The sequence below is a fragment of the Cimex lectularius genome, unplaced genomic scaffold (assembly GCF_000648675.2).
Source record: "Cimex lectularius strain Harlan isolate CLEC.00 unplaced genomic scaffold, Clec_2.1 scaffold58, whole genome shotgun sequence".
NCBI lineage: Eukaryota > Metazoa > Arthropoda > Insecta > Hemiptera > Cimicidae > Cimex > Cimex lectularius.
In genome coordinates, this window is record NW_019392696.1 from 654315 (window position 1) to 670280 (window position 15966).

General features: G+C 36.2%; 2 protein-coding genes across 3 annotated transcripts in view; one reads left to right on the forward strand and one right to left on the reverse strand.

Moving 5' to 3' along the window:
• The window catches only part of LOC106670634 (mitoguardin), a 71575-nt gene that overhangs the window by 17549 nt on the left and 38060 nt on the right, over nucleotides 1–15966 (forward strand). Inside the window, exon 4 of one of the 2 annotated variants that reach the window (XM_014401148.2) lies at nucleotides 7424–7504. The exons of the other annotated variant lie outside the window; for it this stretch is intronic. Coding sequence (XP_014256634.1) covers nucleotides 7424–7504 — 81 coding nt within the window. The remainder of the gene's footprint in view (nucleotides 1–7423; nucleotides 7505–15966) is intronic. 2 annotated transcript variants of the gene reach the window in all.
• LOC106670635 (protein unzipped) overlaps nucleotides 1–15966 on the reverse strand; it is a 39454-nt gene that overhangs the window by 12282 nt on the left and 11206 nt on the right. The gene's annotated exons all lie outside the window — the stretch shown is intronic.

The window sequence follows — 15966 nt, forward strand, 5'->3', positions numbered from 1 at the left end:
TAAAAAGAGAGAACGACCATCCAGGTTTATTATTGCTAACGAGATGCATCTTTTACACCTTGTGTCTGTTGAATTTTATTGAAATGCAAAAGAGCTCCTTGGTCGTTATTGTTGGGGTCACCGGGGTGGCTTTGTGAACTGTAAGTGCTTTATCATTTTTTCGCCAGACGGGAAGTACAGCAGTAGTGGATTTCAAAGAAACACCAAGTTAGGGAACAATGAATGCACTGTCCTCTAAGCTCTTTACTTCTCGGCCCGTCACTGTTTACTCAGAGGATAAAAAACAACTGAACATAAAATGGGAAGTGGGACTGTTACCATACCCGCCTTAAAAGGTCAGCAGCTACAGAAATCAAAATTAAGTGCGTACAACTTGGACACAATTGTCTAATTGTTCGCCGAGGGTCACTCTTGTGTATATAGTTACAAAAGACGTCATGGAGTCGGAAGAAACAGATTCTAATTGTTTTAAAATGCATTTATCCTTGTCAAAGTGCACAATATTTGATTCAATTTTCTATTGTTTTCTTCCGAAAAACCTTGCTAAATCTTAAATTTCGCTGTATTCCTGGCGAGGTTTATCTTTTCCCCCGTGTGCTTGGAAAAGAACCAATGTGAGATTCTAGAAGATAGGATATTCAAATACAAGTTTAAAAAAATTCCTATTTTCAGATGATTTGCGCAGTAGGTAGATCAGCAATATCCTATTTATTTCGCTAAAACTAGAAAATTTCCATGTTCAGTGGGTGATAACCTTGAATTGTTTGGGCGTAGTTTGACGACGGTAATCCTTGTTATGGGCTCTTTATCCGGTTTTCTAACCTTTCTAGCAAAACCTAATAAGCAATGCGTTTTCGAAGGTTTACATTATTGTAGTATGTACATTCATTTTTGTGATCTAAATCTATTCAGAAAGAAATATCTAACGTATATAAATGAAAAAAGCTTTACCGGATGGAACGATTTATTGGAGTAATAAATAATTATGGCTTTTAAAAAATCTTCGTTCTGTGAATCTTATCAGCAATCATTTATAAAATTCACCTTCTAACCTTTAAACAGGAAAGTTTAAGTTGTTACTCAATAAACAATATCGCCGTTACTTCTCCTCTTCGATAAGGAATTTGTAGGCATAAAATAATTATTTAAAAAAAATTGAAATATGCTTTACGTGGTAGTATCTTTTTTTTTTGTAAGAAGGAAGCTTTTCATATTTATGCTCTGTACACAAGGTATGCGGTCGAAGAGTAAGATATTTTTCTCTTTGTTGACACCTTCCGGCGGCTATTTACCCATTTTATCGATCCCGTCGGATGCTGAGAACAGATCTGGTCTGTGGGAACTGAGTCAGCTCTCAATCAATTGGCAGAACTTTCTCATTAACTCACGTCACCCTGGGGCGTTTATGCCACCGTGGTCGTTTAGGAGACCCGACTTGTTTTGCAGACTGGACGCCGGGTTTGGCCAATTGTGTATTACCAGATTGGCCAGGCGTAAAACAAACTCTCCCCCTTTTTCGATTACCACGAGGAGGGTTTACGTGGTCGAACGTTTCTTCCTAAGTTTATTTCTCCTATTTTTGTGATTTATGAGTTGAACTGAAACCATATAACTCAATCAACAAAAAACAAAATTTATTTCTTAAAAAACCAGTAATAAAAAAAATCCTATTTCCAAGAAATAATATAGTTAGTTACATAACAACAATGGCTGATTTATTTCAAATACAATGCCACACTTTGGTTTACGAGTAGACGTAATAAAACAACTTTATTCGATTACGAAACTTCATTTTAAATTTAGAAACGAATATATCTACATATTCTTACGTAAAATATATGATTCGTACTCTTTCATAAAATATTAATTGTTATAAATTATTAGTCAAGATGAAATTACTAGTAAAAACGATTTGTTAGAGTGAGTGAGTCTGAGAGGGAGAACGGGAGAGAGAGCGAATGAGTGAGTCTCCCAGAGAGAAAGGGACGAAGGGAGAGAGTGAAAAAAGAGGGAGAGAGAGAGTGTGAAAAAGAGGTAGAGAGAGAAAGAGAAAGAGAAAGAGAAAGAGAGAGAGAGAGAGAGAGAGAGAGAGAGAGAGAGCGAAAGGAGGTGAGTGAAAGGAAGAGGGTTTAATTCACTATCATTTTCAATACCGGGTATAAATGTACAGTATTTAAAAAAGAAAAAAGTAAAAAAAGCCAACGTTAGAAAATGTTCTGAGCTGTTTTCCTCGTCACTGGAGGCCCAATAACATGAAATAATGTTAATCGTTTTAAAGACTGTTTATTCTGGAAGTGTTTGTATTTATATGTAACCGTAGTGGAAGGCAGGAATGACACCCCCGAACCCACACAAACGATGAATGGACGCCTTGAACTTCCTTTTTAATAGAATATCCTGAGTCATTTCCCAATAAGACAATTCCTATCCCTCGCGGCTCGCCCACATCCAATCCTTTCATATCTTCCCTTCCTATCGATTTCTATTGCATAACGCCCTTAAAAACAGATGGACCGACAATTTCGAGATGGGCCGTATTCTGACCAATGTATACTTAAAACTTAATAAAAAGGCCGGCATTATTGCAATCGAATCAGCTTCAGAGAGCAAGACCGCGACCCGACGCCAGTTCTCCTTGGGGTCTGTATGGCTTTTGAAATTATATTGAAAATTATAGTACAGGTTGAACGTTTCCCGTTACCTTGATCCTTTGATCGTCTTCACCCGGGTCAAGAGTCGTCACGACGTGACACCGAAAGTTCGGTTCAGAAAGAAAAATTGACTTCAAGGTGGTTCAGTAGTTAAAAAACTTAACATCAGAGCTATAACTCCGCTTACATTATTATTAAACTAAATACAAAGTAGTTTTTCATACTGCTTATCCTATTTTTTTTTTGCAATGTTGGGTTGATTTTGATGTTTTTTCTTTTGAAATTAGACCGATGTAGAAGACAGTATTGATCTTCTGGGTTTAAGTGACCCCAAACACGTTTGACTCAGAATAGCAGTGAGAATGGGCCCCACTCGATAAGATCAGTTCTGACATCGCCTTTTAGCCTAATTTCTCAATAGGTTGTTGAAAAAATACATGTATATTAAAATCGAACCCAGTTTTCTTGAACTGAGTCATTATTGCCAAATAGACCAGCAGCCTAGGCAAAGCTGACGAAATATGGGCCACTCCGGAGGTAAAATTCTTCGCTACACTCATAATTGTCCCCTTTTTTTCTATTACGGCTCCATAATAGAAGACTCGCTTTATCCCTCGGTAAGAAATACGGTTTCGCAGGTTGCCCCGATTAAAAGCCAACCGATTATGTTACACAAAAAGAGGGGGGATACTGGAAAAAGGGGAGATGAAAACGCCTTAATTATGTATTTCACCTTTATTCTACCTCCTTTGCTGGCTTAATTGAGGATTTATTTTAATCAGTTCACTTTACGCAGGTTTTCCATGAGAAACATTTTATAATTAGTGCGGCTCTTTGCGTTATTCTCAGGGTTTATGCTTTGATTAACGAGCTTCAGGCATTGTAAAATATGTAAATGGAGCGGCCTCGATTTATTGCTGTGCGTAATTTTTCACGATTTTTTTTTATTGCACTTTCCTTTCTTCTCGATAGGAATTGCATAAGCGTAATCAAAATGTAAATTGCAATCGGACTCTGAATACACGGATATCCAGTTAAATCTAAATTATAACTTAGATTTCGCTAATTGCTAAAAGGTATAATCGTATATTCAACATTACATCACTTTAGGGCTCGGCTTTCCGAGTCATTAAAGCCAACAAGTTTGTTAGCGCGTATAAGGGAAATATAATGTTTGCGTTTGCTTTGTGCGCGTTGCAAAAGGGATAATGATGAAAGCATATGCCCTACCTTGTAATAATGTAATAAAAGGACTGCTTTTACCAATCAACTCATACCATGTTGGACGTAATAAAATCGACAAAACGTAACCATAATGAAAGACATCTTTGACGTCCTAGTTGAATTTTCTCATTTAGAAAATATTAAAAAGAAAAAGAGGTTTACGGCCTGAGAGGAGACACGAAGACGCCGGAGCTAGTAGTGACAATCAATACTAGAGATTCTCGTCCTCGTTTCTCCATTATCCTTGCAAACCTTGCCAACAGTTTGGGTTGTTTTTTTTTGGAAGAGTAATGTTTGAAAATAGGTGCAACAACCCAGTTGGCACGTATTCCGTTGTCGCCATTGATTTTTTTACCCTTGTTCGTTTTGTTCTTAAATTTTCTTAAATTCACTTGGTATATGGATCAAACATGTCTAGAATCTATAGGAAAAATTTTATTTGTTCGTTCAGTTTGTGTTGTTATGAACACATTGCATTGGATCAACAGTCGATTTTCTCCACAAATATTGGTCAAATTTAGCTTTCTTATGAATTGGGTCTGATCGATAGTGTTATCGACAAGCTATCTTGCAGAATATATCTAGTAAGATAAAAAAAACTTTATATGAACTTAGTGCGACAACGTTGTAAAATTAATCATTGTAAAAAATAAAATTTCTTGAACCGATGTTGCCGAAGGAGGAGAAAATTATTATTATTATTATTTTTTTAATTAATAGGCAACTCTTTTCAAATATTCCTGACTATTTGGATCACCAACTAAGTAATATGAATTGCACGCCGTTTGAATTTTTCTCTTGGACAGTAGTACAAATTTGAAAAATTAATTTTTATATTTACTTGCTAATAGATGTTTACAAGCCAATTTGAACGGAACTGTTAAAATTTTTTGTGAACCTTCGACAAACAGCTGATGTCAGAGTAACTGTTTTACTTTTCCTAAAATTTTGAACTATCTTTTTCTAAAAATTAGTTATTCTTGATAGATAAAAGCAGGTTTTGAAATCTGGAATATGCATATGATTGAGAGTGTTTAGAATTATGTCCGTGGTATCGATCACTTCTCGTTGTCAAGCTGTACAGTTCCATTAAATTTGTTTTGTACCCCTCTCTGATCGAAATGGTATCTTCTGCCTTCGAATCGTTTTAAGCACGCCCTCGAAATTTATTTCATTCATTCGGCGGAAAAAAAAATCGGGGGCTTATTTGAGGCATCAAGGCGACCAGGAGGGGTGGGAAAACAGTATATATAAAATAGGGGAGAGTTGTCATGACTACGCCACGTGGGTACCTTTGCCGTGTTTTCTGCCCCACTAACACCTCAACCTATGAAAATTTTCCAGTGTGCCAGGTTTCCGAGATCGAGTGAGTTGTTTAACCGGAATGTCTGGAAAAAAAAATCCTATCGAAAGTGAAACTGAGGAAGGACGATGGAGGAATTCGTTTTGCATGAGTTTTAAATGAATGGGCACGTTTGTTATTAATTGTGTTTTCAACGTTATAATGTTATTCAGCATAACTTTTACCGGAGCGGTCACACAGTTTGATTTTCGTGCACGCCAAGGCATCGTTAGGGAGGGATTCGACTCAATAAATTTCACGGGCAATAAAGGGTGTCTGAGTTGGGGGTTTCCTCTTCCATCGGACAAAACAACTAAGATTTGTACGTGAGCCTACTTTTCCTGATTTTGTAAAACTTAATAAAATATTACATTTTCTTCTCTGCAGGCCAACTGACTTAACACAACTGTCATCTCCTACTAGAATGTAGAAATTCTAATTCTAGGGGTTTCTGTGCTGCGAAAACCAAGAAATATTATACTCTATCCATTAATTTCGTGGTCCGATTGACCAAATAACTTCTTTAAATTGATTTATGTTTTTATGTAAGGTATTGGTTGAAATGAAAAAGTCAGCGTCCGAGCGGGATTCGAACCCACGACCTTCGGCTCAATACGCCGCTGCTCTAACCACTTGAGCTATCCAGACTTCGATCCACTCGGACACAAACTCCCCATCTCACCTTTCCTTTCGAATTTTCCCTACTTTTTGCCATTTTTCAAATGCCGTGTAATCAGGATTCGATTCTCGGCGACATATGAAGTGGCCTCGGAGAGCTGTTAGTTACTCTATTATACTCTATGTTCTACACTAAAGAGCGGATAGTCCTAATTAATTTATGAAATTTGCAACTTCCCAAAGTTATTAGGAACTCCAGAATGTAGTTTATCTGTTAAGTAAACACATCTTCGTACAATTTTCCTTATAATTCAGTTTTTCTTAACGCCAATCTTTTACAGATTCCCTTTGAGTATTCAGAAGCCCTTTACGAAAACTTTCAAAGGTCTAAGATCTTCCTGCTTTCTATTTCTTTTTTTCTTCTATTTCTTGGATTGCCATCGTCCAGCGAGAGACTTCCTCTTCGTCCCTATCCCATAGAAAGGTTCCTGTGAGCAATGTAGCATCTCCCAAGCTTATTCATTCCATGGAACAAATAATTTGCATTCAGATTCCTTGCACTGCTGCAGTTCAGAGCACTGATATTACTTATTGGCTATCTAAAAGTACAAAGTAAGGTAAGGAGGGCTTAATGTCCAACTATAACCGTTCGGTGTCGCGGACGAGGGGTCAAGCCACTTTACAATACTTCTTTTAAACTATATTCTGATGAAAAGCTATGGATTGGCAGGATACGAACCCAGGACTGCTAGCGTGGCAAAGATGAGTGGGACGCCCTGACCATTCGTAGTTTATTTTTTAACTCTTTATTTAAATTAAATTTTACCAACGTACACCGTCCTCGACCTCTTACTAACTTAATTTTTGTTTTATTTCTGTCAGTTCTCTTCATTATTGTTTATTTTTAATCGAGTTTTCACAAGGGTACCGTAAGTCTTTTTAATAACATACTCTTATATCGGGTCTTGCTTACATTTTTCCGGCGGTGGGTATCCTCATAATCATATAAGGCTGGTGACAGTTCTTAAATTATGTATAAAAATTACAGATTTGACCTTTAAATGCAATTTACGGTTAATGTACGAATTACGCTTTTTTTACCTCGTGTTTCCACATTAGCCCTGGAAATAGACACAGAAGAGGCACCAGCCAGGTATCCAGGGGCCACCGTCGAGCAAGGAGAAAAGGCAAACGTAGTTATTTTCTTTTTTACTATATTATTTAAAAGTTAAACTTTATATTTAATTTTAAATGTTTTAAATACGTTTTGATAAGCATTCTTTTTAGAGAATTACCTCACAATGTCGAAAAGTTTAGCCAATTTATTAATGATTAAGTAGAAGTCGTAAAAGGCTATATTTCTCTTAAGTTTTTGTTATGATACAGTATAAATGTGGGCGGATGATATAATAGTATTTAATTATTTTTATAATTTTTGGTTTTTAACCCAGAAAACTAACTTAAGGGTATCATTAATCCTAATAGTTAATTATTTATTTATTTTTAATTGTTAAATAGTAAATCATAACTATAAACTAAATCCGGCGACGTTATGATGTGTTGACATTAAATATAAACGTGTTTCTAGGAAATCCGAAAGTAAAGACGAAACATTCTCTCGACGCGATAAAAGTAGCAAGAATGACGGTGGCCATACGAGTGTTCAGCGGTAAGCGTTAATGAAATTAATTTATGCAAATAGGTCTATGGCTACGATAAGTCGTGTCGAATCGGACACACGGTTAAATCATTATTACGTTCAAACTTATAATGAGATGTTTCTAAGTGTGATACAGGTGTAATTTGTAGGTTTTGAGAATCAAACCTTCAATTATGACTGTAATGACTGACAAGAGTGTCAAGAAGAGGAGATAATAGCTTTTTAAAAATCCACTTTTTCCCCTTTTAGTATATCTTACTAACGAATATGGAAAAAAAGTTTAAAGAGGATTTTAATATAAAACTCATAAAATTCGAGGACATGTCGTTACAGTTAGTGTACCGTACAAATGCACTAAATTGCGAGGAATTGCTTATAATTGCACTTGGAAGAACCCCTCTTTTATGATTTTCTCCCCACTTTTCCTTAATCAACAATTGTTCTTAATTGTCGAAGGAGCGAGTGTTGTTAATGTTGAAGTGATCTAGGCCTGAAAAAGTATATTTATAGCTCGCGCAATCCTGAGAGAAAGTGGTACGATGAATACGATAGGATTTTATAATAGGAAGGACCAATTTTCTACAGTTTCTTCTTCCTCTTCTTAGGCATATGATTGGCGAAGATGAGTTGAACGATAAAATTACCCCGGCGCGTTAGACCCAATTCCTCTCTCTTGATACGACAGTTGTTGGTAACCAATTGTGAAACTGATCGCTACACTCTCCTATTAATCAATTGTCCGAGTTTACCATGTCTCATGATCTGCATCCTCCTTTCCGATTGGACGGGACACGACTAAATTGACCAGGTGCATTTCACTTTTGTTTTCACCCCCCTTGGTCCAGGGTGGTTTAGATTGTAATCTTCTTGCCCTCCTGGTTTCCGCCCCTGTGAGAATTGTTCAACCTTGACTCCTGGTGGCAACTTAGCGACAAGGAAAGTAACGATGTAGGAAACCGGTGAGATTAAATGTATCGATGGTTGTCAATTTGTATTGAGTAAAATACTCTGCTCTGAGAAGGAAAAATAATTGTGTAACGATCTTGCTTAAAAAGATCAACTAGTTCTTGAATCGTCGAGGTGAAAAATATTGATCTTTATTCGTAAAAAAACACATAAAATATACTGATATGAGGAAGTGGAAAGATTGTGTATTGTAATGATCAGTGCTGAAACAATTTGTAGAACAATATACATATAGGTGTTTAACTTCTGTTCCCCCTATATTTTTGATTGGAGTGTTTTTGGAATTTCCCGAGACACGTTCTTTTATGGTTTAGTTTCTCATGAGCCAATTTGATTTACTCGTCAGAATGGACGGTTTCGAATAGGGGCTTAACTATTTCATTTGGCAAGCACGCATCAATGTACATTTTTGGAAAAATTTTGACTTTTTGCTTTTGAGCTTTTTTTTAATTTGAGCAACTATAGCGAAGTTATTAGAAGGAAAGAAAAACTATTTCCGAACATTGTTTTTTCGTTCTTCTACCAAGAACCAATTTATTTATTTATAATTTTAGTTGATAGTAAATTAATGCTCATGGTACCGAAAGAAAAACTTTCCAATAATTTCCATAAAAGCGTCGATCAGGATGCTCTGGATGTAGTTCATTCAAGGGCTATTCGGCCAGGTGCAAATTTCGGTTGCACTGTGAAATAGTTAGCCTCTATTCCTATCCCCCCAGAGAGTTAGATCGAAATATTTTGGCTCAAGAGAAACAAGACAAAGAAAAAGTTTGTTTTAAACACCCCAATAAAAATGTACATATAAAACAGGGTGAACTCACTCTAGAGTAAATATGAATACCACCCAAAACGTGAAATACACTCCCATAATAAAACAGGAAGGCTTTTATTATAACGACAAAAATAACAATTACTATACATATATTCATATTATTTTAAAGGAAATCAACAGGAATAAGACGTAAATTATCGAGCGGTGGGAAAATTGTATACCTAAAACCATATCTACGCTAAGCGGAAACAGGTAGGATTTTGCTTCAACAAAAAAGTTTGTATAACAATATACAGACAATTCAAAAGAGATCCACCGGATTACGTCGTAAACCATTGACAGGCGACAAATGTAAAAATGTAGTTCTAAAAGTACAGAATACATTTTTCTAATTAGGCAGGGAATATTTTGCAATAAGCATTATAGAAACAACACCAATATACAAATAGTTTAAAAAGAAATGAATACCCTGAACTTCGAACCCTTGCTAGGAGAAAATGAAAAGCATTGTAAAAACAATGTTATGTTTGGATTTAGTGAAATAATAAACCGTTTGTGATTATTACGAATGTTAATATTTGTACAAAATGACCTCCATATATTGGGTTGTCCGGAAAATAATGCAGGATTTTGGTATTAAACAAAAAAAAAGAAACTAGTTACTTTAAAGCAATGTTCTTTAATCAAAATAATTTCCCAACGTGTTGGTAACTTATTAATTCCGTCTGAGTAGAATTCAGAATTTTTAGAATTGATAAAGTCAATAAATGCATTTTCCAGTTCCGTTTGATTTTTGAATATTATGTGTTGTAAGTAGTGGTCCAGGTGTCTAAAAAAATGGTAGTCAGTAGGCGAGAGGTCCGGAGAGTAGGGTGGGTGAGGCAAAGTTTCATAGCCAAGCTCCAATAATTTTTGTGACGTTACACGTGACACATGTGGTCGAGCGTTGTCATGCAACAAAATGGGCCCTTTCCGATTGACCAAAGAGGGCTTCATTACTGCCAATTTCTGATGCATGGTATTAATTTGGTTACAGTATGATTCAGCATTGATGGTTTCGCCAGGATTTAAGAAGCTGTAGTGTATTAAACCAAATGAAGCCCACCATACCGTAACCATTACCTTTTTTTGATGAGTTGGGGGCTTTGGAAAATGTATTGGAGCTTCTCCTTTGTCGAGCCACTGTCCAGAACGTCTAGTGTTATCGTAGAGAATCCACTTTTCGTCACATGTAACAATTCTGGCCAGAAATGGGTCATTTTTGTTTCGACAAAGAAGTGATGCACAAACATCAAAGCGCTGATTTTTTTGGCGATCGTTTAATGAGTGTGGAACCCAATTTTCGAGTTTTTTCACTTTTCCAATCGCCTTGAGGTGGTCAGCGACGGTCGTTTTACTGACTTTGAGTTGCTCTGCAAGTTCTCGAACAGTTGTTTTGGGGTTTTCTTCCACCACTGATCGCAGAACATCATCATTAAGAGAGGAAGGCCTTCCACGACCTTCTTCATCTTCAAGGCTGAAATCTCCCTCCCGAAATTTTTTAAACCACCTTTGCACAGTGCACTCATTAACACAACCCTCGCCCCAGACTTGGTTAATGTTTCTAGCCGTTTGGGCTCCGCTTCGGCCGAGTTTAAACTCGTAAAAGAAAATCGTACGAAATTCTCGCTTTGACATTATAAGGATGACTGAATTATTTCCAAGTAGCGGAATGCTACAGAGGTAAACAAACAATATCATTTGGAAGAGGATTAATAAGTGTTGACATTCATACAAATGAGTAATCCTGTAAACGTAAACAGAATATTTTATATAGATTTTTTTTAATGAAAACTTAAAATCCTGCATTATTTTCCGGACAACCCGAGAAAAGCGTACATTAGATAAATGCTCACTTCCTCAAACTTTACATTCTTTATAATAATCTGATTGAGTACACATTTTAAATAGGTATTTAAAGCGGTATATCCTCTTGTCCACGATACGTAATAGCTGGTTTGAGTATTTTGGTACAAAGGGATCAAAACAAGATAAACCGTATTCACAGACATAATCTGTATGGTTGAGACACAATTAAAATGGTAAACGTACTTCTTGTAACATTTCTCGCATCGATTAAGCTCCCATGTTGAAAACAAAATTGTAACAAGGGTTTCACCTTAGCGCTAAGTGGGATTTCGAAAAAAAATCGCAACTTGCACGTTTTACTACAATAAGCCAGAGCCGTTTTCACTTGTCCAAACAAAATGCCAAGAAGGCAGTTTAACAGTGTAGGAGAGAAACGTGATGTTCGTGAGTCTTTAAAACAGAGAAAAAAAACCGTCTCTACGAGTCCTTAATATCTGCCAAACAAATTGCATGTCGTACTTTTACTTTCTTATCCGACGGTTTCACGCACGTCTCCTTGAATTGCAAACGTCGACTGTTGAAATTCGAACTAGAGGACCGAGGATGTGGGCGATAGCAGGTGGACGCTCGGCTCATATGGCTAAATTGGATAACGAGGAGTCGAGGATCGCTTCCCTATTAGTGGTCATCTTTCGACCCAGTGCCCCTGTTTTAAACTATCATTTGTAAAAACCGCCTATTCGTCCTTCGAACTCATTCAGCTGCGTCGTACCAAACTATGGTGGGCGTCAGCATTTACAGATTTCAATTTAAAAACGATTTACATCGTGCTTAAATTACACACCTTTTTTATTTTTAAATTGACCTTTAACTGAGTCTGTTTTTACTTAACCTTTTATATTGACTGGAGGCACCAATTCTATCTATGCAATTTTAACAGTACAATTTTCTGCTATTTTCTGAAAGTGAAAAGAAAATTTTTATTTCAACAACAACAGAATTCTATGTACAGTTGCTGGTAATTAGAAGTTACAGCTGTCAGGAAAGTCCATTTCAGGACCGCATCGCGATAGACATAACGTGACACTTGATGCCTCGACGATCGCAATCCTCCATATCCTGATTGAAAGACATTATTTTCTAATAGAATTTTCAAGAATTATTTTCTTTTTATGTCTTGTTTCAACAAGAGCAGATTTATATGTACAGTTGCTGGTAATTAGAAGTTAAATGCTGTCAGGAAAGTCCATTTCAGGACCGCAGCGCGATAAACTAACGTAACACTGACGCCTCGACGATCGCAATCCTCCATATCCTGATTGAAAGACATTATTTTCCAATAGTTTTCTGATTTTTTTGTGAAAATTTTTGTTGTGCCTACCTTTTGTAAAACCGCAAAATAAATCCAAGTTCCGGGTTCGCTGTTAGCTAAAATTTCTGTTCTTGGTTTTAATGTGATCGGCTAAGTTTTAAAGCTGATCAAATGGATTATTAAAAGAGTAACCGACTAGCCAAAACCTGTACGGCATAATTCACGATCGACGGGCTTGCTGTGTGCTCTCTTTTTCAACAATTGTCAGTTCTGCGTGGAACCGGTTTGACTTTCCAATTGTCGTCTTTTTGATCCTCGTCGCCTGGTCTGTATTCGCTTTCACTTTCGGAGACAGGAAACCGAGTCCATTCGTGCCTCGGAAATTCTGTTATGCCGATAACTGTTAAAACAGAATTTATTAAAAGCGCGCCGTATCTATAAAATTCGGCTTTATTTGACAGGAGCACGGAAAAGGTGAAATATAACCCGGCTGGGAGAAATTTAGATAGAGGACTGCCTAATATACTCTAAAGTCTGCGTACAATCTTAATATTGACATGTTTTTCCAATATTTTCTCTTTTTTAACTGTTGAGATAGCGAGATTTCCTCGTGATGTGTGCGTTGGTGTACACATTTGGTCTGCCCGTTCATATGTTACCTTCTCGCCAGCTTCAGTGATGTCTGCGTGTAATTTCTCAATTATTCGAAAGCTTTTTATAATTTGGTGAAACGTGGAAGAAGTTTGTCAGTGCTATATTTGCGTGGATGTATTGGACCCTTCTGATTCTTTGGTTTTTATTTTTATTTTTTATTGTTTTAAATGACATCAGCTGTACTTTATTCATGCATTCATGAGGTTTCTTCGAGTTGAGTATATCTCTAGGTTTTCATGTAAGCCCGTTTGTAAGTCATACAGTAATTTCAAACTTAAAGCTAAAGATTTCGGCTTGAGGTCTGCGAGGTAATAAACTTTGGTCATTGCTGTTTTGGTCTGACGCGTCCTTACAAACCAAAGCAGACAAAATAATAAAAAAACGACCGAACTATTATTTCAAGCTTTCAAGTTGAGTGTGTTCGTGGTCGCGTAGTTCGATTTTCTGTCGTCCCTAATTGGCCTTATATATTCTTTGTAAATGTGTTTTAGCCTCAGTGTAACGTCCAATGTATTTTTTTCTGTATTCATATTGCTATTGTGTGATTGTCATTTTTGTCTAGTAGGTTTGTCTTTCCCGTCAGTAGATTTCAAAATTCGTTTGGTGTCTTCAGTGAAGTTTCTATACCAAATTTCTTTACCACGTTCCTTTCCATATGTAATGCAATCCAGTCCTTTTAATACCTGTTTTTGACATGTTTTTTTAGTAGTTATTTATTGACTGTTGGTTATTGTAATGCTCATTAGTTTTGGTAGTGGTTTTACTTTGTCCAGTTGTTGCGTAAATTGTTTCGTAAATTAATTTCGTATACGGTGTTTTAAATTGAAATGCAATGAATTAATTGACTTTGGACAGAAATAATTTGATAAATATTTGAAATAATCATTGCGTTTTATAGTATTTCCTTTTTTCAATTCGTAGAAAGAAACTGTGTCATGGGAATTGACACGGCTCATTTCCATCAGCAATTAATTTTGCCAACGACATGATTAATTACGATTTTTAACTACGAAATGAGGTTATTACACTTATAACTCCGGCGTGTTTGCACAGTGAATATGAAAGAATATCAGAACATGGAATTCATGTTTACCCTTTCGTTTGTGATTACCCAGCTCAAATATCAAAACGGCTTAAGAGTATGATTACGGATCGATGGCGTCTGCTGACCACGTGGATAGGGTCAATGTCCCTTAATCATACCAAAAAGAAATTTAAAGTCCGATATATCATCCAAAACCGTTTGAACCCCCTCGCCCACTTTTTTCGAGGAAACTAGACCACCTCCTCCGTCGTTAGAATTAAAAAGAGTTAACCTGGGAAAGGAGAATGGATTTTAAAAAATCGTCCCGGATAGCATGCTGCGTACCGTTATTAACTGTCCTTCCTTTTCTTGCCTATCTTTAAGAGTTTTGTACCCCGAGATAGCTCATGAATTCGAGATCCATGAAAAGGTCAGTGTCACTCGGATCGATTGTATTCCAAGAAATCGAAAATTAACCCTCGACATTAATCCCATTGGGGTTTCACGGGAAAAAAAACTATTTTATGTTAATCGTTACGTGCTTATGATCGATGTTTTCCAATTATATACGCTTCCTTTTTAAAGCTTCCCGGCGTGAAACCGTTTCGATAATTGCTCGCTGTGTCCGTGTAATTACTTTCGAAAGGTTATCTATCGTCCATTCGTTTACGATTTAATTTGAAAATCAAAAACGCCAGGGGCGTATTTAATAATTAACCTTATCGTTTGTACAGTACACAACATGGTCATGAGTTGTTTAAATTGTTTTAAATTGCACAAAAAGTCAGCGTTGCATAATTATTAATTATAAGGTTTCATGTGGTGTCGTATATACCATGACGCACCGCATCTTTGTGTTTCTGGGAGAATGTTACCAGATGATTCATTTTGACCTTAAATAAAAGGGAGTAATTCAGACATGGATGTAATTCACCAAACACAATATCCGCTAAAAACTGCGTGGAGAAACGCACCCTCTAAACATAGAAAACATAGAATTAAAAATTAATTTTAGAATTTAAAAAACACTGACAAATTGGACCAAAAATAAATGGACTGCCTTCTTCCGCAGTCTTAACACGCTCACGTCATTCTGAATAAAAATTGTGCATTTATGACCCTTACGAAATTTTCAGACACGATGACTTATTTGTTTATATCATGCAATGGGAGAATATAAAAATATATTTATTTTTAATTCTCACTCTCGTACCTGAGAAAATGTAAGTATTCTAAAAATAACCTTTGTTAAAATTGAGAACCTTTTGAAATTCGGGCAATTTTATCGTTTAATCGGTAACCTAAACCTAAAAATTTAGAACAAAACCTTTCTCAAACAATGGGAGAATATAAAAATTAAATATTTTTATATTATTTATTGTTTCTTCTCACTGTCACATTTAAGTTAAGGAAATGTAACCGTAAATGTAAAAATATTTATATATTCTAAAAAATAGGGAGTGTTTAACCGAGGAATATCGAGTACTCTGTGGTGAGTGTACGACGTTTTGAGAGTAAATAAGTTATTATCGAGAATGGAGTGGGTTTAAACCCCGTTTAAACTGTTGGGAATCAGTGTGACCAGACTTCTATGCTTGTATCAGGTGTTGTGTTCACGTTAATTCATAGGAATGAATGTAATTTATTAGCGTGAAAGGAAGGGGGTCTTTAACCCCGCCTCGAGGAATATTTAGTTTTTGGGGTGAGTGTGTGACGTCTGGAGATTAAAAGCAAGTTATTAGCAAGAATGAAATAGATTCAACCCTTCCCCGGAGGAATTGTATTGAATTTTTGAGGTCACGGTCATTTCATCACTTCCCCGTTTTCTTAGTTCAGTAGAAAAATAAAACCAAGAGTTTAAGATTTTATTTGTCATATTTACATACGTACAGAAT